Source organism: Cupressus sempervirens, chromosome 8, assembly GCF_028749045.1.
Source record: "Cupressus sempervirens isolate cs-2001-9-10 chromosome 8, ASM2874904v1, whole genome shotgun sequence".
In the NCBI taxonomy this organism is placed as follows: domain Eukaryota; kingdom Viridiplantae; phylum Streptophyta; class Pinopsida; order Cupressales; family Cupressaceae; genus Cupressus; species Cupressus sempervirens.
This window is the reverse complement of record NC_143125.1, coordinates 624,155,211-624,182,824: the sequence shown is the minus strand read 5'-3', so window position 1 is coordinate 624,182,824 and position 27,614 is coordinate 624,155,211. Positions and strand designations below refer to the sequence as shown.

Below are 27,614 nucleotides of genomic sequence, written 5' to 3'. Positions count from 1 at the left end.
ATTTCTAGGGGGAGCACACAGATATTTCACATTTTTGGGATGTGTCTAGTTAAAAAATTCATTAAAAAAAAATACACATTATAAAATTACCCAAAAAATTTGGGATAAACTAAATAGTGTTAAGTATCTTTTGACTAGAGTGATTAAACAATTTTAAAAAAAAGTTAAAATTTTAGGGGGGGCACACTTTGTACCATGTTATATATTTTTGGAATAAATAGTACCACTTTCTATGGCCCCCTTTTTTGAGGACCTAAAATTAAACCATTTTGAAAAAAAATTAGTAGTTTAGAAAGTAGATTCAAAGGACTACGACTTTTGTTTTTTTCATATCTTAAAATTTTAATTTTAACTATCTTGAAATTCTTGTTGAAGTTTAGAAATTGCTGATTTCAGGAAAAAGGAGTCCACTTATACCCCCCTTTTGGCACCACAACTTGGTGCACTTACTTATATCTGAGAGGAACATCCATTAAGTGCTTAAACTTTGGGGGCTCTACTACTAATCTACATGGCTATGTTGACTTAGATTTGATAGGGGATATTGATACTAGGTGGAGTACTATAGGTTATGTCTTTACTATTGGTAGAGCAACCATGAGCTAGGTATCTAGATTACAAAAGGTTAATGCTTTATCCACTACAGAGGTAGAGTATGTAGCTACTACAGAGGTAGCCAAGGAGATGATATGGCTTCAATTTTTCTTGGAAGAATTGGGACACCCTTAGAAGGATAATTATTTTTTTACAGATAGTCAAAGTGCCATTCATCTTGCAAAGTATTTAGCTCTGCATTCAAAGGCCAAACACATATAGTTGTGGTACCATTTCATTCAGTTAGTTTTGGAGGATGGACAATTAGAGCTGGACAAGATACATACAGATGAAAATCCAATAGATATGTTTACAAAGGTAGTAACAAGGGAGAAGCTGAACTCCTCTTCAGCTTCGGTTGGTCTTCTAGATTGAACATGACTAAAAGAATAGAAGAGTGCAGGGTGGTTTGATCTAGTGGCAGCCTCATGGAGTAGCGACATAGTTATAGGACCAGTCTCCAAGTGGGAGACTTTTGTTTAGTGTGGAGCCTGATCAGTCCCCAAGTGGGAGATTGTTAGTTTGTGGTGACTGATTAGGAAAGTACTGTACATACTTCATAAATTCTTTGGGGCTCACCTAATTTTTTTGGGCCCTATTTTATCGAGATTTTGGGCCGACATGTAATTATTAATTATAACCCTAAACCAATAAAAATACTTGTATAAAAGGGCTTAGGGTTAGGGATTGTTTCATAAGGTGATGCAAAAATTTGTTCTTGCGGCGGTATTCAGCTGTAAGGGATTACATATTGTAATTAGGTTGTAATCACTAGATCATAAAATATTGGACTTGCTATTTGGTGGACATAGCCCAGGGTTTGGGTGAACCACATTAAATCTTGGTGTCTTGTGTTCTTTTCTGTGCATTCTATTTTTTTTGATATTGGTTATATTTGCATGTAACTATTATTTCTGTCCAAGGTTTAGTCCTAATAGAAATCCCTAATCAACTTTTCAATTTGTTGAACTATACTTTTGGGGGCTTTTAAAACTGAGAATATAGTAGTTTGGGATTTTAGATAGACTATTTTAATCAGAAGAATTTTAGCTAATAGGGACATCTAACATGTTTTTCGTGCCAAAATCTTGCTCCTGTTTCTATCTATAATGGATTTTCAATATGAAGACTATTTAGAACTCGCCAAGAAGGGAATGCCAAGATATGTAAATGGTAGAGATTCTTGAGGCAATCCAAAAATTCACAAAAAAAAATCTTTGATACATCCTCATTTGTTTTGAAAATGTAAAATTTTGACAATCTAAAATTCTTTGATACAATCAATGTATGCACCAAACCATCTACTCTGTAATGCCTAAATGATTATGCTGAATGCCTCTACCATGATCATAAATAAAGAGGGGACAAAGGGTCTCCTTGTCTAAATTCTTGATTAGATGGAAAGAAACCAACTTGTGTGCCATTAATGATGTCTAAGAAGAATGAACCGATAGACATGCCCTGATCCATTTGCACTAGTTTTTAGCAAAGCCAAATTTATGAAGAACTTTGAATAGAAATGACCAATTCAATTTATCATAGGCCTTTATCATGTCCAGTTTAACTACAAAAGATGATGTTTGATTTGCATTGATAGAAAGTATAACTTCATGGGCTACAAGTGCACCTTACATAATTTCTTACCTTTATAGCTAATCAAAAATTAATAATAAAATAATTATTCAATAAAAAATTAAGAAAAATTATTATCATCAATCTTTGGTGTGTTAGGTAACCTCCGTTTAAAAGGATTTACAAAAATTCATTTATTTGTGTCAAATTATGATGTTCGTACGTGAGTGTGGTATGGTCCTAAAACATGCATTTTGAAAAGGTAGTTTTTAAAGATTCATACCAAAAACAAAACTTTCATATGGGTACATAAATAAATTACATATTCAAAAAGTAGATTCTGAACACTATAATTTTTATTTATGAAGTTTTTTTTTTAATATTCAATCTCTAAATGCCTCAAATTTTGACATCAATTGACAAGAAATTTCAAAAATAGGAAAAACACTTCCACTTTTTGACCAAAGGTGAGACCCAACTTATTGCACTTATCCAAGGATCTTACTGAACTATTACTTGCTTTGTATTTGGTCATAATCGGGAAGGCCTTACAACCCTACACATTGCATTAATCAGTTGATTTATGAATAAAAATTTGAGTTTGGGTTCAGATTGTGTATCTTGTGTTATGTTTTCGCTGTGTGGTTAATTACTGGGGGCTAGGACATCGTCATGAAAACCCTTCTCTCTTCCATCTTCTTAAAAAATAGTTCTTGTTGTGTACTGTTGATGTGCAAAGCCTAAGAGTTCTTCCAAGTAGCCTTACCCAAAAAAATATCAATTACACTTACATAGTCAATAAGATAAAGACCTCAATAATCCTTGAAAACTTGGGAGGATTCTTTCAAAATAGAGAAAAGGATTAGGAGAGGGAGACCATTCCACAAATCTTCCCAAAATGATATGTTTTTATCATTCTTCACCTCCCAGGACACATAATTTATAATTACATCTCTAGAGGAAATCATAAATTCCCATATTGTTGACCTAGAGGGTGGGTCTAAGATGCTAATAATCCATAACATATCAAAAGAGTCCAAGTACTTTGCTTGCATAATTTGACACCGTTTATTTATTTGATTTCAATAGATTTTCCAAATAATTCCCACCAAATGGCTTATTTGTTTTTGTCAATTCTTTGGGACCTACTCATCTAGTACCTTAAGATGTAGTCATATCACTTAGTGAAACTAATAGTATTTTTTTCCTCAACCAAATTTACCTTCAAGATGAAATCCCTAATCAACTTTTCAATTTGTTGAACTATACTTTTGGGGGCTTTTAAAGCTAAGAATATATAGTTGTTTGGGATTGTAGATAGACTACTTTAATTAGAAGAATTTTGCCTAACAAGGACATCTAACATGTTTTCCATGCAAAAATCTTGCTCATGATTCTATCTATAATGGATTTTCAATATGAAGACTTTTTAGAACTCACCAAGAAAGGAATGCCAAGATATGTAAATGGTAGAGATTCTTGAGGCAATCTGAAAATTTACAAAAAAAATTCTTTTATACATCCTCATTTGTTTTGAAAATGTAAAATTCTTTGATACAATCAATGCGTGCACCAAACCATCTACTCTATAATGCCTAAATGATTATGCTAGATGCCTCTACCATGATCATAAATAAAGAAGGGGACAAAGGGTTTCCTTTTCTAAATCCTTGATTAGATGAAAAGAAACCAACCTGCATGCCATTGATGATGTCTAAGAAGAATGAATCGATAGACATTCCCTGATCCATTTGCACTAGTTTTCAACAAAGCCAAATTTATGAAGAACTTTGAATAGAAATGACCAATTCAGTTTATCATAGGCCTTTATCATGTCCAGTTTAACTAAAAAAGATGATGTTTGATTTGCATTGATGTAATATAGAACTTCATGGGCTACAAGTGCACCTTACATAATTTCTTGACCTAGTACAAAACCACCTTGTTCATGAGAAATAATTTTGGTTGACCTTAAATATTCTCAATGTGTATGGACCTAAGACCACCTTAAACCATAAATAATATCCAGTTTAAAATAGAGTATTTTGAGTTGATCTTCAATATTCTCATTATTGATGGACCTTCTTCCACATTAGATAAGCAAAATTTATTGTCTAATCTATCGAACATTATCCAAGATTTTGCAGATCAATATACTAGTATGGATGGTGATTTTAATGCCATCACATTCATATAGGTGTGAACTTGGGTGATATTTAGGTTGAGTCACCTAATAAGGCTAAAGTTGAGAATCGTATGAACACTACTAGTGAGGATGGAGGTTACATATGGACACTATTAAAGGTTATTTAAATGCCCTCCTCAACATGATTTCCACGTTAGAGAAGGTTGTCCCTTTGATAATCTCCGTCGATGACTTGAATAAGGTGGTGTCTTCCATCTACAATTTGTTCGAGACCTCATTGAGAACTCAATGGTGGATGTAATTACTGGAATGTGTAGAATTAAGAAACACATGAAAAAATGGGCAAGATTTAGCTCGAAAAATTTGACAACAAAGAGAGAGAGTTGGAGACCTAGATGAAGGACCTTAGTGGCCTCACCAAGATTTGAGGGGTTGTTATCAAAACTTAATGATTGTGTGCTGCTCTTCTTTTCATACTATTTTTGGTTTTTAAGCTTAAACATTAATGATTTTAATTAACTACTTTATTTTATTTTGGTTTCCCACTATTGTCACACGAGAGATTCACACTCAGTTTGGTATTGAGAAGATAGACTTCCTTGTTGTGAACAACAATTAAATGGTTAATAGTATTAAACTTAGAATTATAACTTAAAGTGGTTCTTTGACTATGGCTTTTATAGTTGGGTTTTCCTTTTCCTTGTTTTTGATATTTTGAAGTAGTTAGGTTGTTCTTCATGTGTTGCTACTTGTTGCTGTTCTTGTTCTTGTTTGCAACATAATATTGTAATGTGACTCTATGTAGGATCAAGGCCCTTGCACTGCCTATTTAATAAAAAATATAACCAACAAGTTGACAATAATAAGGGCCAAGCCCTAAATGAGGAGCACTCTCAAGCCACTAGAGCAGTCACAAATAGAGGCAAAGTATCTGAATCATCTCTCTTATCTCCCCAACCAGACCCTTGAATGGGCTATGGATCTAGAAGTGATCAAACATCAACATTGTCCTCCTTCTCCTTTTCCCTTTTTCCTCTCTCCATAAAGATATTGCCTGTACAAACCAAAAGAAACCTTTGGATGAAGAAAGCCAACTAGACTTGTCACCAATAGGCCAACCAGTATTGTGGGTTGATGATCATATGGGAATAGCCGATGCTCCCAATCTATCATTTAGTTTGACTAATAGCACTAAAATATCACACCTTTTTATATTTTTTTGACATAATAATAGGTCAATTATTCTACCATGCAAAATAATAACTCGTCTTTATACTCAAACTCAACAGTCCTGAAAAAATATAGCAACCACTTAGAATCGCCGCCTTTCCCCTCCACACCCAAAAATAAAAAATAAAAAAATCAAACAGCAAAACTTCTCTCTATAACTTAATCTTCCCGTGCCACAGATTCTATTGTGCGAATAGCCAGAAGCTTGACCAAACCATTCACATAATGTTGGTAACATTTTTCACATGATTGTAAAGATCCGACCAGCTTCACAACCTTCTCTGCTTTCTTTTATTAGGATCACCAATCTAGATCTTATTTTAAAGGAAGATATTGGAGATTTTCTAAGAAAAAATTCTTCAAATGTATCTAGCTTCATTCATTCCTTAAATTTCAAAAACCTCTTTTATAGGTCTGAACTCTTTTCAATCGAAAGAAATAAAACAGATAACCAGTTACACTAAACTAAAATAAAACCAAGAAAGAGGGGAGCTAAGATCTGCATTAAGATTACAAAGTATTGATAAAATAACTTCTACATTTAGCAGCTTTGCGTCTAAAACCTGAAATCAGCTAGAGTTAAACTCGTTAATCATGTACTGATGCTCTTTTAAACTCAAGGGAGGCAGATTTAGCGGTTCCATTTGAGCAAACGACAAAATCACATCTCTTTCTTTTTGGCGGTGGGATGTCCTTCTGGTCTGCGTAACTCGCAAATGTACGCAATCGGGTAGAGATGGATTTACCATGAGATGAATTCTCATATCTGTACACAAATCGGTAAAGCAGGCGACACAGATAGTAAACCAGGGTGAGAAATGATACTCCACCAGTCAGCAAAAATAAAACCCAAAAGTTGCTGAAGCTCAATCTCGCCGATTCCACTCCACCAGATTCCACATTGCATTTGCTTTCACTTGAGTTGAACCACCTCTTCCGAATTTCTCGCATCTCTCTGCTTTCTGAAAGATTTAAAATAGCCTTGGAAATGTCTGAGACCAGCGGAGATCCCTTTGAAAACAGCTGCAAGACACAATTTGAGTCAATCATTTATTGATCTCTAAATTAGAGGAGGAATCTGAGATATTTTAGAGGCAAGTTTAGAGACATACGAATGCAAAGCCTCCAGTTCTGTAAGTGGGGCCAACTTTGGAGAAGGCACTGCATCTTGTTGAGAGAAATAAGTTTTGGGCAACTGTTTCCTCGTCAAATATGGCGGCGACTCCTCCATTGTTGGGGCCCTTTGAAAGTGCAGTGGCGTAGTCTTGTACGGATGAATATGGGTGAAGTAAGTTTTTCTTCACGCAGAGCTGCTGTTCCAAATAGTTGCCTATGAAAGCTCCCTGTGGGTACCCGATTGGCAGGTTCTGCGTGATGAGAGTATCAATGCTTTCAACTTTTGGTACAATTTGTCTGACAGTGAGCATGGAAGACAGGCTGGCAGTGTAACTAGATACTAACACCAAAACTACGAACAGCCAAATTATAACCACGGCTCTGCCCAGACTGCTTACAATCTTCTCCGCTGCAAAATCAGCAATGTTTGTTTTAGGTTTTAGGAGTGTAAATTGGACTTTAGCTTGGTTATATGTAGTTATAATAGAGTGGAAAGGGAGAGAATGTTGTTACTTTGTGTAGTGAAGAGCGTGGAAAAGGAAAACCTGCAAAATACAAATGAAATAGTTCAATCACAACAAATCTGATGATTGCTGTCTCGTATGTTATAAAGATAGGCTTCAAATGTTTTTAGTATACAAACCTTGAAATTTATTTCTTGTTCCCTTATCCTTTCCAAATTTAATCTTAAGAATATCTGCAATTTTTATGAAAAATTTGCAATGGAGATTGTCGATTACAGTATTTTAAGAATAACTGAAATTCATATGAAAAAGTTAAGATAAAGGAAATATTTTTGCATTGGAGATTGTCGACTACCGAATTTTAAAATTCAGATTGATGAATGTTTAGTGAGGCTGCAGTCTCATTGTCGCTTTCCACTTATAATTCTTCTTCACCTTCGACTGAAATCACAGTCTCGAAGCAGAAGAATTGTCGGCGAACTCGATAGAGTATGCGACACGGCAATTTGACTGTCAATGGAGGAAGTATTGACGGCCTAGATTATGCCAACTACATCGCGTTCCACGAAGCAATATAATTAAGTCGATAGGCTTCTCCTATGGAGTGATAGCTTTAAAATAACTATTTTCTTGTGTCTCGTACAGTCAGTTGTCTCACGCAATTAAAAGGCAATTGCACGACTCAAATTTCGACATACTTTTTATACGGACTTATTATGTGATTGACCTTTTGACTAAGACTATGTTTGACTATGTAGGACTCATGTTGAGTACTCTAAAACTTTTATTGTTGATATTATTAGATGGATAATTTAATTTAATAATCATTAGAATGGACGCAATATGTTGAGCTTATGAGATTTCGACATGAAGGTTAAAATCGTTATTTCATATATATGTTTATATTTGATAATGTATGATTGGATGTTTTAAAATTAGAATTTAAGATATTATTATTTATTAAGATGATGACATTACTAACACATTTGGGTGATGTCGAGTTTGTGAGTGTGCAGGTACTAAAGGCGGAAGGGTGGTTGAGGTAGAAGAGTTTAGCTCCTTGGTGGGGCTAGTAAGGAATTTTATGGTGTAGTCTCACACACACACACACACACACACACACAATTGTTTTTATTTGAATTTTAATTAATCTAGATGGATTAAATGTTTTGTTTATGATAAATGTGGCGTAAATGAAAGAAAAAAAATGAATGATTAAAAATTAGTTCTTAGAAATATTATAATTTAGATATAAAATAAGTATTATGCTATTAATTTATTTCCTTGGTAATTACAAGGGATTAATTAATAATTCCCAAATTGATTATTCCTCCATAACATTAGCTGGTAATAAAAATATAATAATAATAATAGAAGTTGCTATTTTTTTCTTGGGCAAAAGGACGTTTTTTGAAGGAAAAAAAAGGTAGACGTTTTCTTTTTGATAAAAAAAAAGGGCGACGCTTTTTTTGATAAGAGGGAAAGAAGACATGTTGAAAAAGGAAAGGAAGCGCTGAGTTTCAAAAAAAATCTGCATGGTGAGGGGATGCATGCAAGGAGGACATTTTTTTTGGTTTTGTTAAGAGGAGGGGGTGTTGAGTAGAAAGGGGAGAAGGCAAGAAGAAAATGTAGGGGATAAAACAGAGAAGATTACATTCTTCTAAATTCTACAGGAGAAAGGAGGACAAACAATAGAGGCAGGAGCTTTGGTGAGAGGAAGCAAATAAATCTATTCATCAGGTTCCTCTCTGTTTTTATCTTTTTGTGTGTAGCTTATGTGAAAGAAGAGCCTCTGCAAAACATCTTAGTAATTATTATCATGCTTCTTATATACTTATCGCCAAGCATTTCTAACATTTTTAAATCTGTAGAACAAAATATATATGGTGAATGAACTTTAGACTAATTATAGCTAGTTCATGTTTTGCTATTTATTTTCCTTGTTTCCTATAGCCAGTTCATGTTTTGCTGTTTATTTTCCTTGTTTCCTATAGCCAGTTCATATTTTGCTGTTTATTTTTCTTATTTTCCTCGAATGAACTTTAGAATAATTATAGCTGGTTCATGTTTTGCTATTCACTGTTTAGAGGGAAATGAAAATGTTAGGAAATAGGTCTACAATAACTATTATCTAATTTTATATCTTTTGGTTTTTGGTTGTACATGCCAGTAATAGTTTGATGGGAATCGTAAGGGAGTAATGGTTATTTTTGTATTTTTGTTTGGCTTTTGTTATACAATGAGATGTGATTCCCGCTCCATCAATATATGGAGGATCTATGAAAAAAAATGTTAGCCCATCTCCAGCTAGCATGTAACCATTTCTCCTCTACAAAACTAATGATTTACATGAAATCGGGTCTGCTATAAATAACATAAATCTTCCTAAATAATTGATCTAATTTCTAGGATCTAGGACTATTACAGAGAATGCTAATCAATTACATAAAGTTAATTTTAAAGCTTTAATAAAGCAAAATTAACGTAATTGCAAATAAGAAAACACAGAATGAGATGATAGAAAGAGAGAGAGACACAACACATTTGATTTTGGAGTTCGTCTGGGAAGGACTACATCTCCGGGTCTAGCTCCAATAGGGGGACCTATCCGATTAACTCCAATAAATCAATACAAGTGATTTGTGACAATTCCCTTCAAGCACACGCAACAAAATTCCTCTATGTGTAGGAAAAATCACTAAGTCTCCACATAGACAAACTCTCTCTCACCATTTACATAATTTCTCCCTTCATTTTCATGCCTTCAAAAGGCCCCTAACCCCTCTTTTTATACAAAAAAAAGCCTAATAATAGGGCAAAATATATTTAGACTCTTACAACAGTCTCTCCTCGGAATGAGACTTATTTCTATTTTATAAATTTGTCCTTATTTACTAATTGCCTTTACTTAGACAAGAGGGAATCGAGCTTTGATACACTTTAAATAAAATTTGCGCTAATAATATCACAAGCCGCTCATGTGGCGCAATGGTAATGAGCATTTTGAGGATGCGCATGAGAGAGGGAGGTCAGTGGTTCCAACCACCGCACCGGCCTTTGGCTTTTAGCCCAATTTAGCAGCGTTTAAAACAATAAAACAAACATTGGTTGCATATGTTTCAAATGGTTGTCGGTGGTGTAATGGCCACCGGCTAGATTTTAGGGGCTGGAGGTCATGGGTTCAAAACCTGGCGCCGCTATCAAATATTTATTATTTTATTTTATTTTTTGTTTTTTTTAATTATTATTATTATTATTTTTCCACCTCAAACTTCAATCGAACATATCTTTCGCATAGGAACTCCATTTTTGACGAAACGAACGCTGCTGGAAAGCTCTTGACGAGATCTTCAATTTGAAACCCATTGTTGACCACTTTTGAGATGACCTCTGTACTTGGTTTGATCAAACTTTGACTGGCTATAACTTTTGCATACGAACTCCTTTTTCGCTCATTCGAGTTGCATTGAGTAAAGAATTCTGAGGACTTAAAACTTATGCCATTTATTGGAGTTTTGGAGATACTTCAATTTTTGGTGAAAATATCCCTCGGATCAAGCCTCCCCACTGAGAAGCTTCCAGACCACCAAAAGTTTGGATTACTCTGAAAGAAGGTGAGGGTATTTCTCCCTCACTTTACCAATCTCATCCATCTTGCCTTGCTTGAATGCATCCCCTTCAATCCCACTCGGAGGTATTTAACTGGTCCTCTTCGTGAAGTTCTGACATTATTGTCTAGGATGACATCTTCTGGCAATTCTGTCATAAAATCTGGTGAAAGATCATCAACTGATGGAACTTGAATACTGATGTCTTCATCCAAGATCATTGGAGGCTCATACAACTTTAGATTCTCAACATTGACAACTGAGTAAATTTGCATGTATGGAGGAAGATTAAGGTGGAAGGCATTAGTACCAATCTTTTCCAGGATTTCAAAAGGACCATACCTGATAGGCTTGAGCTTCCTTCCTTCACCTTGCATTCTTTCCTTACTGATATGTAACCAAACTCTATCACCAACTTGGAACTGATGATCAATGCGATGCTTATCATGGCGAGCCTTGTATTTTGCTTGGCTTTGCTCCAACTGTGCTTCTACTGCCTCATGGATTGCTTGGACCTTCTGGATGAACTTCAAAGCCCTTTCCGCATCATGGTGTCCATCGATGATATCGTCCTTTCCAAAAGAAAAATCCATTGGTGTTTTTGGCAAATAACCGAAGCAAGTCTCAAAAGGAGACCTCTTTGTAGCAGAGTGTGTTGCATGGTTGTAAGCGTGTTGCACATAGTGAAGACTTTCATCCCACAACTTAGGATGCTTGCTACAGTAACCTCTAAGCAGATGCACAACTGTCCTGTTCACTAGCTTTGTCTGTCCATCGGTTTGTGGATGGAAGGCTATACTCTTCTTCAGCTTGGTATCCATGAGTCCCCACAAAGATGACCAAAATTCCCCTAAGAATCGAGAATCTCGATCTGATACAATAGAAGTAGGTAATCCAAAATGAACCCATACATTTTGAAAGTACAAATGAGCAGTCAGTTCAGTAGTGACCTACTTTTTTCAAGGCATTAAAATACATATTTTGCTGAACCGATCAACTACTACATAAAAATAATCATGACCCTTCCTAGACATAGGTAAACCCCCCATAAAGTCCATAGACACACTTTCCTATGGACGAGATGGTATAGGTAATGGCGTGTACAAACCCAATTTCTTATTACTTGGCTTGCTGGTTGCACACATGACACATCCTTTTATATACTTGGTGACAGTTTCCTGCATACGAGGCCAGTAATAATATTTTTGTAATTGGGCTAATGTCTTACTTACCCCAAAATTCCCTGTAATCAAAGAGGTGTGTGCTTCACGGATTACATGTGCCTGTTCATCTTTAGGAATGCATAGTTTTCCCAAGTGGTACAACAAATTATCCTGCACATAGTAATCTTTCTCTTCCACATGTTTACCTTGGATTAAAGATGCATAGATATCCTTAAAGTCCTCATCATTAGCATATTGTTTCTAAAAAATTTCATGAACCATAGAACTATTTTGAAGGATTATCAAAGCATTCTTAACAGGAGGCCTAGAGAGCATATCTGCTACTTTTTTATGGGAACCCTTTTTATACTTAATTACCAAATGAAACTATTGTAGAAAACCCATCCACCTAAAATGCCTACTCTGTCGCAACTTAGATTGTGAGTGCAAATATTGTAGTGGCTGGTGATCAGTGTGGATTATAGTTTCCTTTCCCATTAAGTAGTGCTTCCATTTTTTAACACTCTGAACTAAAGCATAAAGTTCCTTATCATAAGTAGGATAGTTACTTACTGCTCATGAAAAAGTTTCAGAGTGGTAGCAAACTGGTTTACCTCCTTGCATGAGTACAACTCCCATGGCAAGCCCGCTTGCATCTGTCTCAATCTCAAACGGTTGATGTAAATCTGGTAAAGCCAGAACTGGTGCGGTGCTCAACTTTTCCTTCAAAGTGTCGAAAGCCTTCTATTGTGGACCTCCCAACTGCAAAGTTGCCTTGGTACTGGTCAATGCGTGCAACGGTGATGCAATATAAGAGAAGTTTGCAATGAACTTTCTCTAGTACTGAACTGCACCTAAAAAGCTCCTGACTTCTGTAACTGCACTTGGTTTAGGCCATTTTACAATACATTCAACCTTCGTAGGGTCTACTTTCAATTGACCATTTCCTACGAAATAGCCTAAGTACACTAAGGATGTCTTTGCAAATTCACATTTTGACATCTTTACATAGAGTTTTTCTTTTCTCAATACATCAAGTACTTTTTTTACATGAATTACATGATCATCCCAAGACTTACTAAATTCAAGAATATCATCTAAATAGACAATGAAAAAATCATCAATAAAAGGATGAAAGACATCATTCATGACTCTCATGAAACAAAGCCCAAATGGCATAACCAACCACTCATAAAGTCCCTGTTTTGTCTTAAAAGCAGTTTTCCAAATATCATTTTCTGCTATTCTTATCTGATGATATCCGCTACGTAAGTCTAGCTTAGTGAAATAAATTGCATGTTTCAACTGATCAAGTAAATCATCAATTCTAGGAAGAGGGTACCTGTTCTTTACCGTTATCTTGTTCAAATCCCTGTAGTCAATACACATTCTCCAAGTCCCATCTTTCTTTGGAACCAACACAATAGGAGAACCACAAGGAGAAGTACTAGGACGGATAACTCCTTTCTTGACGAGCTCTTGAACTTGCTTCTTGATTTCTTCATTCTGCCCAATTAATTTAAATTTATTTGAATTTAAATTAATTACTTGAATTTTAATTAATCTAGATGGATTAAATGTTTTGTTTATGATAATGTGGTGTAAATGAAAGAAAAAAAATGAATGATTAAAAATTAGTTCTTAGAAATATTATAATTTAGATATAAAATAAGTATTATGCTCTTAATTTATTTCCTTGGTAATTACAAGAGATTAATTAATAATTCCCAAATTGATTATTCCTCCATAACATTAGCTGGCAATAAAAATATTATAATAATAATAGAAGTTGCTGTTTTTTTCTTGGGCAAAAGGACTTTTTTGAAGGAAAAAAAAGGCAGACGTTTTCTTTTTGATAAAAAACAAAGGGGGACATTTTTTTTGATAAGAGGGAAAGAAGACACGCTGAAAAAGGAAAGGAAGGGCTGAGTTTTACAAAAAAAATCTGCACAATGAGGGGATGCATGCAAGGAGGACATTTTTTTTGGTTCTGTTAAGAGGAGGGGGCATTGAGTAGAAAGGGGAGAAGTCAAGAAGAAAATGTAGGGGATAATTAGAGAAGGTTATATTCTTCTAAATTCCACAAGAGAAAGGAGGACAAACAATAGAGGCAGGAGCTTTGGTGAGAGGAAGCAAATAAATCTATTCATCAAGTTCCTCTCTGTTTTTATGTTTCTGTGTGTAGCTTATGTGAAAGAAGAGCCTCTGCAAAACGTCTTAGTAATTATTATCATGCTTCTTATATACTTATCGCCAAGCATTTCTAACATTTTTAAATCTGTAGAACAAAATATATATGGTGAATGAACTTTAGACTAATTATACCCAGTTCATGTTTTGTTGTTTATTTTCCTTGTTTCCTATAGCTCGTTCATGTTTTGCTGTTTATTTTCCTTGAATGAACTTTAGAATAATTATAGCCAGTTCATGTTTTGCTGTTCGTTGTTTAGAAGGACATGAAAATGTTAGGAAATAGATCTAAACAATAACTAGTATCCAATTTTAAATCTTTTGGTTTTTGGCTGTACATGCCAGTAACAGTTTGACAGGAATGGTAAGGGAGTAATGGTTATTTCTATATTTTAGTTTGGCTTTTGTTATAAAATGAGCCGTGATTGCTACTCCATCAATATATGGAGGATCTATGAAAAAAAAATGTTAGCCCATCTCCAGCTAGCATGTAACCATTTCTCCTCTGCAAAACTAATGATTTACATGAAATTGGGTCTGCTGTAAATAATAGAAATCTACCTAAATAATAGAAATCTGCACTTTATGCAAACAAAGACAAAGATGGCTGTACTATTATTGTTAATAATTTGCACAATTCTGAAGGATTATATTCTCTTCTTCTACTTATTATTAGATGAACACAAGTTGATCTAATTTCATAGCTCTTTATCTACTCAATCTAGAAAGATTTAACGTGCTTCTTAAATTTGTTGTAGATGGAGATGAGTTTGGCACATTTTTTTTGCTCTCAATTTGCATTGGTTCTAAATCAGTAGCATATAGTGATGCTCCAAAGATTTAATAGAAATATGAATTTATTCATTAGAAAATTTAACCACCGTTTTGTATGTTTTGTAGTTAAATTAAATTTAGAATTAAACCCTGGTAGCGGTTCTTAAGTAGTTATTTACAGTTAAGCACAATTTTAGACTTCAGAAAAACATTCTAAAATTTTCTGGAATATCATCTGTTTTAGAATAAGTAACTTCTCGATATTCTTTAAACTAGTTTTTTTAGATTAGAGGAATTTTCAATAGTGCCAGTAGAATTTATGGTCATTTTGACATTTAAGAAAAGATGTAGAAATTGTGAAAGCCTTTTTGTTAAATAGTTGAGAAAATATTATTTAATTATATGTTTGTGATTAAATTGACATTATTTATTACAAACTTGTAAATAGATGATAATCTCATATTTTTTTATAATGCAAATAGTAAAAGAGAAAAGTAGGAATGGGTGCTGAATGTGGGATCAAAGAGAAGGGTAATTAAAGAAAGTTTGAATTGAATTTTCCTTATAAATTACCTACCAGTCTTTTACATTAAACTGGTTCATGATGTTTGGCCAAGCTCGGTAAAACATTTATGCATAGGATTGAGATGCATTGGTTATATTATGTTGTTTTCCCTCTTCCACATCCTTGTGTATGTTTCTACTAAGCATATGTGTAAGTATATTAGGCCAATAGGCTGCACCAGATCTTTCCGATCCAATTGTGTTGAGCTACTAGCCTTTTCGTGCTAGGGTCGGGTAGTTCTCCTTAACCGAAGAACCTCGAGGAGCTAACCATTCCATGGTTGGGTGGTAAAAGCACCTGGACCACTCTTCCATCTCATGATAGCTGATGGACATAGTTCTGATGGCTCGGAGATGAGATTTCATGCACATGAACACTAAGGTTCAATGGCATGCTATATTATATGATTTATGTTATATATGCTAGATATCATATGATGTACTGATGATACATTCATGTTTGACATGTAGGTCAACATAGTTCTGACAAAATGTCATGTTCACCTGATTCATTTCTAGCATTTATACTTTGTTTTGCATATGGTCAATATGTGGTCGGCTTGTATTATCAAGTGTATTTAGAGACAATGGTGACATGTATTAATGATCGTGATTCCAATTATTCTTGACTATTTGTCGATGTGTATAGATTTTCCATCTAAAAAAGGGATATTGAATTATATATTTATGTGAATAAAATTGACTTTTGACTTTTCAAAATTTTTTTTTTTCTGCATATTGTCCAGCATCTTGAGATTGTTTGTTTATGTGGCAATTGTTTTGGATTCCGGTCCTTACAACAACTAAGTCAGTTATCTTCAATAGAATCCTGCCATTTTTCCCAAAATTTGTAATAAGCATCTAGTACAAAACAAACTAAACCCTATTCCAATTGCCTAGGTGCACAGTGCCGGTTCTCATCTACAGCTTATTGACGAGATTTGCATGCATTTCATATGTTAAATGTTCCATTTGAGAGGAAGGTGCTCCTATTTGACCGTTTCAAATTTTTAGAAGAAATGGAGCCAAAGTTAAAAACCTGTTTCGATTATTTGCTACAAAAGTGGTCAAAATTGCAAATCTTTCGCTTCACCGTGCCATGCAGCGAGACTATCCGAGCCACGCAACCAACAAGTGCCTGGAGCTCCCAGAATTACGGGACTAGCTTAATTCCATAAACTAAGTCATCTGCAAGAACACTCCAGTGGTTGACCGCTTTACGCTGCTGGTAACTAGTTCGGGGTTCTCTGCAATCACTGAAGGGGACAATCAACGCACGTGCAAATTGCAAAAGGCATGGGAAAGAGGGCAACTACAGTTCCCAAATGATGATGTGCCCCATGAGGGATAATATTTGATGGTCCTTTGGACGTATTTATTATTTTGTTGGCAAAAATACATAAATTGTGTTTTTTATATGAAATGAGATTTTGGGTGGTCCCTCGACGCCAGGGCCTGTACTCTTCTTTGTCATCTGCGTAGGCTTATTTCCAGGACGACCTGGCCCTTAGTCTCCGAAAAGTTGCCAGGTTGATTCCCTAAGATGTTCCCCTATCTCCTATCTCCTGATTCAGCCCGAGCTTCGAACCTTAATGGGTTCAAGCAGAGTTGCAGGAGCTGAATCTGATTAAGAATTGACGAGTGTTTCCCAGACTCATTTCGACCCAACAATCAATTCTGAGCGATGGAACATTTCTCTCCATTCCCCAATCTTATTGAGAACTTTTTCAGAGTGCAGGGCACCAGATTTCGAGGAGCAAGAAATGGCTTCCAGTTCTTTAACATCTCATGGCAGTAATCCACAGGACCTCAATGCTTTTATTCAGTCTTTCAAAAAGGGTTTCAAGTGGTTGCGAGGAAGAGATAAGAATATGGCTACAGTTAATGGTTCAGAAACTTCCAGGAGATCCTCCAGGATTGCAAAAGGAGGTGGGTTATGTGCATACAATTTTCTGATGTGAGATTTAAAACAATCGAAATTATATTCTTGGGTTCATAGGGAGAAATAAGAGAAACGACTTAGGTGAATTGCACAACAAACATGAAATGATTGATGATAGGAAAACTTCCCGCGGCATTGAGAAGTACAGATTCTGGAGGCAAATCCCAAGGTAGAAGCTATGTACCTCTAGAGAAGAAGCCAATAAATTATTCATTGTCTTGCCATCCATGGATACAAATGTGGAGTTTAGATATAAACAGAGTCAAATGACCTTCAGCCTTAGATATCAAGTAGGTTCTTGAACTAAATTTCATAGTTCGGCATTCTTCTTCTGAATCAGAACAAAAGTATCAACATGTCTGGATTTTTTTGTAACCTGTATAGTTTGTACATATAGAAATTGTCATATATACCCATGTAGCTCAGGATGTATTCTTTTCTGTAAAGCTTTGGCTAAGAAGCATTTTTTTATCCTTTTGAATTTTATAGAAATTATACACATTTTGAAGTAGCTATGCCCGTTGCTGTGAAATTTGCCTGGCAACATTCCAATTTTGTGGTGTCCCTAGTCATCTCAATATGCAAGGTATTAAGTAGATATGATTTAAAAGGTGTTCTTGTTGAAATATGGAAGAGAAAACTGAACAGTCGTAACAAAATGTAGTCGTAGATTGAATTTTGAAAGATAAATAAAGGCATCCCATTTGAACATTTTATCACATTTTGACTCATCAAGTTTAAACTTCATGCAAAGTTAAAACAAGTTTTACATTTCTCCATGCTAGTCAAACATTTTCAAATTTGAATTTGTATATTATTACTATTCAATCCTCTTAGGTTAATGGAATTGTAAGAAAAACAAAATAGATGCCTATATCACATTAATCTTTTTGAAACATGTAAGAAAAGGTGGATGCCTAAATCATATATATAGATCAACAGAAAACCAATGTCTTGACACGTTTAGGAGTGCAGTGTCTGATTTTTTTTAAAACCATCAAATTTTATTGAGATTCTTAGAATTTGAAGTTGATTATTTGACACTTTTTTGGGTCATTATTTGATATCATTTGTAAATTTACAGCGTGGACTGGTGTAATCATAATGATAATTATTAGTCAATTGTAATTTTATAAACTTAAAAAAAAAACATAAATTTGATGATTCTTCACATAATAAGTGAATACTTATTTAATTTTATTAAATTGATATTATTAAACATCTTTTAAATAATTATATTTAAGATATGCATGATCTATATGAAATTAATGTAAGTCTATGATTTGGTTCTTAATCATTTGCTTGATTGAATGTGATGATCCATTTTTTTTAAAGTACTGATGGGTATTCTTTATCTACAAAGCAAAAGGGATAAAGCTTAAAAGGAAAACAAAGAATGATGGTGAGAAACAAATAGGTTTGAGACTCCATTAGAACAAGACAATTTGATGTATGTGTATAATTTGTTTCTTAATCATCTGTTTCATTGAACATGATTTTATCAAATTTTTTTAATGATACGTTAAAATCTTTATCTACAAATTAGTAAAGATAAGATAATAAAGCCCACTTAACAACAAAGTACTACGGCTTCTAATGCTGCATTAGAACATGACAATAAATAGAAAGTTGAAAGCAACAATATCAGAATTCGCAAGCTATAGATTTAAAGAGACAACCAAAATAAAACATAGTTTGAAATGAAAATGGATGTTGACCCTTTATTGGATAAATAGGTGGGTTCGTGCTTTCTTCCACTCTTTTTAATTAGCAGATGTTGATGTCATTGGTAATCTTATATCTAACATTTTTAGCATTCTAGAACTTTTACAGACAGTCTACCATACAATGCAAGGCCTACTTTTTGGATGTTTGTGGAATGTCTCAATAGAGAAATTAGGAGAAACAAAAGGAATATTTAGCTAAAAGTAGTGATTTTAGAGCAGGGAATTAAGAGGCAAGACTGCAAGCTTTAACAGTTTGCAGGACTAAGGTTACGAATCTTGGGTATAGGTGTATTACTTTGATTATTTTAGAATTTAATAATGTTTATGTTGTGATATTGCTATTAGGATTTAATTATGTATTTTTAAAATCAAATTTATTGATCCATGAATCATGAGTAGTGATTCACACATGAATTCATCTCTCATAGAATAAATGGAACACTTAACATTTATTTGGATTTAGGTGATGCTCATATAGGTGAAGCACTGAGACTTCCTAGGAGCTCACCCATCCCAGTACTACTCCAACTCGATCATGCTTAACTACAGAGTTCCATCCATGGTTAAAACCACTCTGCTTGCAACCCATTTGCAAAACCTTCACCAAGTGTTGTGCCTTATGAACCATTCATTAGAAAGCTCCTTAAGCTCATCAATTGATAAGTAGGAGATATTTTCCATAGCAAGTCAAATTGTGATATTGCTATTAGGATTTAACTATGAAGTTTTTGAGTCAAACTCATTGGCCCATATATCATGAGTAGTGATTCACACATGAAGGTCACCCATCCCAATACTTCATGAGAGATGGATTCATGTGTGAATCACTAGTCATGATACATGGGTCAATGAGTTTGACTCGATAACTACACAGTTAAATCTTGATAGCAATATTGCAATTTGACATGTTGTGAAACTATGTAGATGCTATTAATTCTTTCTATATAATCCTTATCACAATAGGAATAATACATAAATAATAATTATTGGGTTAATGAGGTGCACTGTATTAGAAGGGGTTTTAAATTATATATCCATAGAAGTTAATACACAATGAAATACTAGACATTTAAATGATGCTGACTACAAATATTGTATAATATAATTCGAAAAAAAAACCCATAAAAAGCTTAACCGTAATTAACATGAATATACGACTTATCAACAATTTCTTCATTTTTTCTGTTTATTATATCAGTTGCCCATGCTGAATTTCTTTCTGACGAATTATAAAAAAACTCACACACAACAAAGTGTTCCCAATCCAAACAGTTAGAAAGGTTTGTAAATATATAACTATAGACACATACCTAGCTTTTGATACTATTGAAAAGGTTCCTATTGGTACATTTCTTCTACTTTCTCTTTCAATTTCCTGATTAGCAGAGCCTAGACAAGAAAATGACAGAAGCAAGAACCAAAAATATGTTTTCTATTAAAAAGAATTAAAAATCAAATAAGCAACATATTCCATTTATTTGTCTAAAACCTTTGGAACGATTCCTATTCTTATTTACATCTCGTAGGATTGTCTACTAAAATAAGTTGTAAAGTTAATAAAACTATTTGATTTGTATTTTGATTTATAACTTATTTTATATTATTAATTTGAAAATGTTATCACATATAAAAATTACTTTATAATAAAAATATAATATAAAATACTACACTAACTAAATATAAGAACAAAAGTAAATAATTTAATAAAATTGGATGTGATGGAGCAAGTTGTCAAATAGACAAACGAGGAGGACGAAGGTGGATGGAGGTGGGCTCTAGATTAAACAATACACACCAAGTAAAAGCTTAGTGGTGTCTATTTAAGCCAAGAGAATAATCTGACATGATTGATACTCTCCTATCTCCATTTCTCTGGTCACATATTTGAGTAGAACCAAGAAAGAAGGGTTGTAGGTTGGGGTAGAATATACCTTTTGATTTAGATACCATGAGTAGATTTCTATCTATATCTCAATCAATAAACCTAGATCTGAACATAGTATTTATCATGATGAAAATATTTGTTTAACCCTTTACTATACTATGCAATTTCATACAATGATAGTTTCAAAAAATGATGCTATCGGCTTATCCGTTGAACCTCTCTTAGGTACAAGTGCTCATTAATGAATTTTCTATCATACGGTGGCTCGATGCTTGAAAACACTTTGGAAATTCTCAAGTAAAAGTCTTGTTTGATGTAGGTTTGGAGGAGAAGTGGTGATGAAAGGATTATATTTAAATACATGGTCATAGTGTGCTAATTTTACATTTTATTTATATCATAATTCATATTTATTTTTATCAATCACTATTGTAGTTGATTGTTAATTTGATATATATATATATATATATATATATATATATATATATATATATATATATATATATATATAGTTTCTTTTTAACAATTTAATTTCTTTTTATTATTAGGAAAAATTAACATTTATTTAAAACAAATTCTACATTAAGACTTTTGTGATATTATACAATACAATATATTAAAAATGTTTATTCAATGATTGAAAAAAGTTATGTTTAAATGACAAAGTTGATTCTCATCTACAATAGGTAGCTTGATTTATTTTACATCACTAAATTGCATTGGTACTAGATACTTATTTACAAAGATTCATTCTTCCTACAGAAGGACTTAAAACCATTCAAGAAGATAAGTAACAAAAAAAAGAATGAGGGTAACTAGGCATAGTTAAACAAAAAAATTGAAGCTATCAATCCTAAGTTCATACCTTGAAAAACATAGCACAAGAAGGCAACAAAGACATGGTAACAAAATCATAGAAAGAGTTTGTGTCTTTTATATAGCAAAATGGGTGAATTTGTGGAGTACTTTTTTCTACACTACAAAGCTTTCTACAATATTATGGACAAGAATGTAGTGAATACTGTTAAAATGTATGCTTGAAAAGAATAAGGTTAAAAAAAGGAGAGTTCATAATCAAGTTTCTTTGTAGTGAGTCACCAAGCTTAAAAGTTGGAATGACGAGGTCTATCATCTCATGGACTATATTTGACCTTATATATATATATATATATATATATATATATATATATATATATATATATATATATATATATATATATATATATAGTTTCTTTTTAACAATTTAATTGCTTTTTATTATTAGGAAAAATTAAAATTTATTTAAAACAAATTCTACATTAAGACTTTTGTGATATTATACAATACAATATATTTAAAATGTTTATTCAGTGATTGAAAAAAGTTATGTTTAAATGACAAAGTTGATTCTCATCTACAATAGGTAGCTTGATTTATTTTACATCACTACATTGCATTGGTACTAGATACTTATTCACAAAGATTCATTCTTCCTACACAAGGACTTAAAACCATTCAAGAAGATAAGTAAGAAAAAAAAAGAATGAGGGTAACTAGGCATAGTTAAAAAAAAACGTTGAAGCTATCAATCCTAAGTTCATACCTTGAAAAACATAGACAAGAAGGCAACAAAGACATGGCAACAAAATCATAGAAAGAGTTTGTGTCTTTTATATAGCAAAATGGGTGAATTTGTGGAGTGCTTTTTTCTACACTACAAAGCTTTCTACAATATTATGGACAAGAATGTAGTGAATACTATTAAAATGTATGCTTGAAAAGAATAAGGTTAAGAAAAGGAGAGTTCATAATCAAGCTTCTTTGTAGTGAGTCACCAAGCTTAAAAGTTGGAATGACGAGGTCTATCATCTCATGGACTATATTTGACGTTATAGATGTTAAACTTATCCTATCTTATTCTATTATATTCTTTATAATTTAAAATGTTTGAAAGATATAAAGCCAAGAAAAAAATGATTGAGGTATACTAAATGGACCAATTTTAAAAGAACAAAATTGTATAAAAAGATAATAGGGGAAGAGTATTTGTAGAGCTCAAATTACAAGTAATATTATTATTATTTTGTTGTCTTCATATGAGAGTTGAGAAACAAATGTCCAAGCAATCATACACAAATGTGTGATGTAGAAATTGAGCCAATTACCAACCAAAAAACTTAAACATGATCAGCCATGTGCTATCATTTTTAAGACTTCTTTAAAATTGGTAACTACAATGTAAAACTCCTTCACTTACTAGGACTCTTTCCCTATAACAATAATATCAACATACAAAAAATACATAGAATTTTGTTGAAAACTTTGTAGAAGATTTTGTTGATGAACGTAAGGCACTTTCTAATGAATGCTTCATAAAGCATAACTCTTGATAAAGGGTTTGCAAATAGAATTATAAGCAGAATGAGTTTAACCATAAAAAAACTTCCTAATTAAACATACTTAAACTATAATAATACTTAGGTGACTTCCAAAAAGCCCCTAAAACTAAAACTACACTCAGACTATTGATAGTAATATCACGTCTTTCTAGAAATATAATAAAAAAAAACATTATCTATAAAGCATCCAAAGTGATTTAAGTACTGCCAAGCCGATAAAGTCCAAGGGTATGATTATAGATCTATTTATAGCCATAGAAATCTCTCCCTGATTGAGTTGTGCAACAACATGTATGATCGTATCACTGGCAAGAAAGAGACATTGAGGCCCCCTTGGATTACTTGTACTTGGATTATTCTTTTCTCATGCCAATTTTTTTTTTTTATGGAGGTCATCCACAAAGACGTTTTAAGTACCCAATACGGGCCCACGCGTGCTTGAAACCTCTTCGGCTAAGAGCCAAGGACTGAGGAGCATCCACGCTACCAAATTCGCCCAGGGCACGATCCTGGCCTCATCCCTTTTTGATGTCTTTGGACCTTGCACTCAGCAAGACTTGATCCTTGGTGGGCTCTTTGTGAGCCATTCAACTTCACCAGTAGACCAAGGGCCCTTTGACTGCCAATTTTTTTTGACTATCCAGTCCAAGTAATTTTCAGTAGTTTAAGCTAAATGTCCATGCCACTGGTTTAAGCCGGGAGGATCAAATTAAGTATGAAAGAGATTCCCATTTGTTGTTCCAAGTTGTTCCCGTGTCAAATGATAATTGATTAGAGTGCTTCATAGAAAGCCAAACAAGACAAATGAATGTGGTCCATGAATGCCTGAATTTCCATAGCTCAAACATTCTACAGAGCGTGCCTACAAATAATTCATTAACGGAAAAGACCCTGTTGACCCCATGAAAAGGACATTTTATTTGCAAGTCAAATCTCAAGTCCAAGTATAACCAATGGCCCGTGGCTAAACAGCATAAGATTTGCACCGGAAGTGACAGGTTTTAGAATTAATTAATTAATTTATAAATCACATAACAATTGTTATGCAATTTATAAATTAATTAATTAATTCGGAAAACTGTCACGTTCGGTGCAAATCCTCTGCTGTATAGACATGGCCCTACCAATGCATTTGCAGACAACGCATCTTTTAGCGATGGAGTATAAGATTAATTAAGAGTTCATTAATGCCAAACACTTGAGATGGAGAGATTTTAATTAAGAGCACATGGGGATGAGAAGTATGTACCACATAAATGTCAAGACCTGTTTGCGAGGCGTCCCCCTGAACTGCCTATTTCGTCTGTGCTCCAGAAGCCACACAACTGCTCCCGTGAATATGAAAAATGCGATAGTAGTAATCCACATGGCCGGAGTAAAAGGACGGAGGAAGGGCCATGGTTCACTTGATCCCCCGTCTGCAATCGCTACAACCATTATCAGTCCCGTCTCCGTGTACGGCTGTGTGAAATCCACGTATTTGCTTCTATTTGAAGTCACCGTTATATCTCCCACAACCGCATCAAATTTCTGATCGAAATCATTTCACCCATTACATTCCACTCGTTTAAAATATACAGATTGACAACGCAGAAAGAAAAAGAAGGAAACTGACCCACCTGGAGATGGACCTGGTAGACGAGTTCATCGTAGTAGCCTGCAGTTACATTGCCAGATCCATATGGTATTAACTCATATGGTAAATCAAAATCTAATCTTTTGAGTACCGCTTCAAACACATCAATGCAGAATCCTGTAATCTCATAGCTAGTCTGATTTTGGGCATGAACTGGTTTTACGCTGATGAATTGTGTAAATCCTCTATTCCACGGCACGCCTATTTTGAGTCTCTTCCCTGGTCCAGTGATCGCCCACCCACGCGGCCGCTTTGTCGATCCACGGCCCCAGTGTACAATTCGTTTCGAAGAAATCTTCAAAACCTTCGCTTCTGTACTCCATGAACCAATTACCTCATAACGATTTCCTACCACATTGATTATATCATATGAGGACTCCAAGATCTCGCCGCTTTTAGGACTCAATCGAACAGGACCGCTCAGGCCCATAAAGTTTGTCTCAAGGATCTGTTGCAGCAATTGATCTCCGCCCTCAAAAACCCTGAAATTTAAAAACTTTGTCCCGTTAGAGGCCTCCGAGAAATCACCATTAAACGATCCCACACCCAGCAGATGATCGATTGCAAGAGCAATTGCCCATACTGTATCATACGCAGCAAGCCCACGATCGTTTATTTCCGGCTGATTTGGGATTTCAGGATTCTGGGCTCTAAACAGCTCTTTCCATCTTTTAAAAAATTCATTCACCCTCGGCTGGTTGGTTTGTGGGAGGCTTCTTTTCACCCCCAAGACACCATTCATAGACAAGAGCGAAGTAGTGTTGAAGGAGTCCAAGAGGCAGGCGATGGCATCTGTAACGATCCACACATACTCGCTGCTTGTGACTCCCAATTTGTCAGCCTCTGAAAAAAGGGTCAGAGCCGATTCGGGAGGCATATGCGCAACGAATACTCTCGACTCCTGCGTCATCAGTTTTTCCTCAATAAACCTTCGCATTGTGGAGCTATCGTGCGGGGGAGGCAGTGGTGCTTTGTAAACAGTTATTCCCTCATCTCGTAATGCATCCTGTAGGGCGGGTAAGTCATATTCTACGTAGTACACAAGAACAACATCCCTCCATCTGTAGTAATCTATGAGCTCTGCTATTGCTCTCACTTGTGTTGAATCTCTGGGCGTCATACGGATGAAGTAAGGGAATCGATGCATTGACAGAGAGGGATCCGTTGCAGCAAATGTGACAACTGGAACACGCGCTGCAACGCCCAAATGCGCCACGAACTCAGCGACTGCGGAGGTTTGCGGGCCGATTATGCTCACACATCCTTTTCTTAGCAGTTCTAACGCTGCAATGCCCATAATTTTAAAGGCAACCCGTTATAAGTACTCTGTTTTACTCATTCGCATGAAATGAAAAATTTAATGAACGCTCATCTTCGCTAAAAGATCAAAATTTGATCTATATGGGAGGCGTTATTTACCTTCAGAAGCGCCTGTAAGTGCATCTTGTGTGGAGTCTCGGATATCAATGTTGAGGAGCGTGCCATTCAGAATACTGGTGTTTCTGTTTACGTCTTCAGCCGCCAATTCAATAGCTGTCTTCGCTATTTTTCCACTGGTTGTGTCCAACGCCATTATAGCTCCTATGTTTATTGATGGGAAATCCATTTTCCCCATTGAGCCCGCACAGAATAACACAAGAACACCCAAAACAATCTGTAACATAACTTCACAGTCATACCCAGAAATGGCTCTGCTGGCCATGGCCATACTTTTTGTAGTGGGTTAATTAAATCTGGATAATCCAGAACTGGAATTGCTTCATTTATTTAGTGATAAAGCAAATGTTTGCTCACTTTTCCCAAAAGAGGGACGGGAATTCTCACCAATTTGAGAAGTCTGTCAGTTTGATAGCCTTTGGTCTCTAAAGAAGTTTTTGCACGGCTACAGCTGGTGCTCGTCCGCTCAGCGCAATTTTCCATTCGGACTGGAAATTTGTGTGAAATATTGCTCGACGAGACAAAGGAAATTTTCGTAGGAGTCCTCCAGTCTTACATTGACTGACACTGACACAGCTTTTGTGGTTTGTGCATCGTAAGAAACTTCCTTTGTCTCGTCGAGCAAATATCATTAGATTAGAAGATGTCGTTAAATAGTACTCTATTTTGTGCGCTCAGTATAAAATTACCTTTTAAAATAATTTATTTTAAGGACTTATATATATATATATATATATAATTTCACCAAATGATGAATTAGATTATGATTTGTGATTCTGATTTTTCTTTTTTCTTATTTTGACATTTTTTTAATAAAATGGGTAGGAGAAAGAGTCTACAATTCTTGTTTATCTGATTTTTAATTAAAATATCTTTTAAAATGCTAATATATAATAATTAAAAGCTCACTAAAAGATTTTGTAAAACAAATTATCATGGCTTCTCAATAACAACTTATTTGTATTTCTAATAGTTAAAATTTTAATATTCAACTAAAAAATTTGTACAACTTTGTTAATACCACAACACACAATTATGAGGGGAAGCTTACCCGTAGTTGTTATAGCTAACTTTGTGCATCAAGACATCCCAAATGATATAACAAGTTTCAATTTCTTTGGGTTGTCTTATGTGTAACTTAACAAATTATAACTATTAATTTGACTTCAAAGGAGCACAACTTGTGCA

At 34.4% G+C, this 27,614-nt stretch overlaps 1 protein-coding gene across 1 annotated transcript; it reads right to left on the bottom strand.

Annotated features, from left to right (window-relative positions):
- Positions 1–6,013: 6,013 nt before the first annotated feature.
- Positions 6,014–27,035, bottom strand: LOC149543991 (glutamate receptor 3.5-like). The gene is made up of 6 exons (XM_089798630.1): positions 26,409–27,035; positions 24,973–26,273; positions 24,603–24,883; positions 7,172–7,203; positions 6,655–7,067; positions 6,014–6,565 (listed from the first exon to the last, which is right to left on the bottom strand). Exons 1-6 carry the CDS (start codon positions 26,695–26,697, stop codon positions 6,131–6,133), a joined length of 2,751 nt encoding a protein of 916 aa, XP_089654756.1. The 5' UTR covers positions 26,698–27,035; the 3' UTR covers positions 6,014–6,130.
- Between the last annotated feature and the right edge of the window lie 579 nt (positions 27,036–27,614).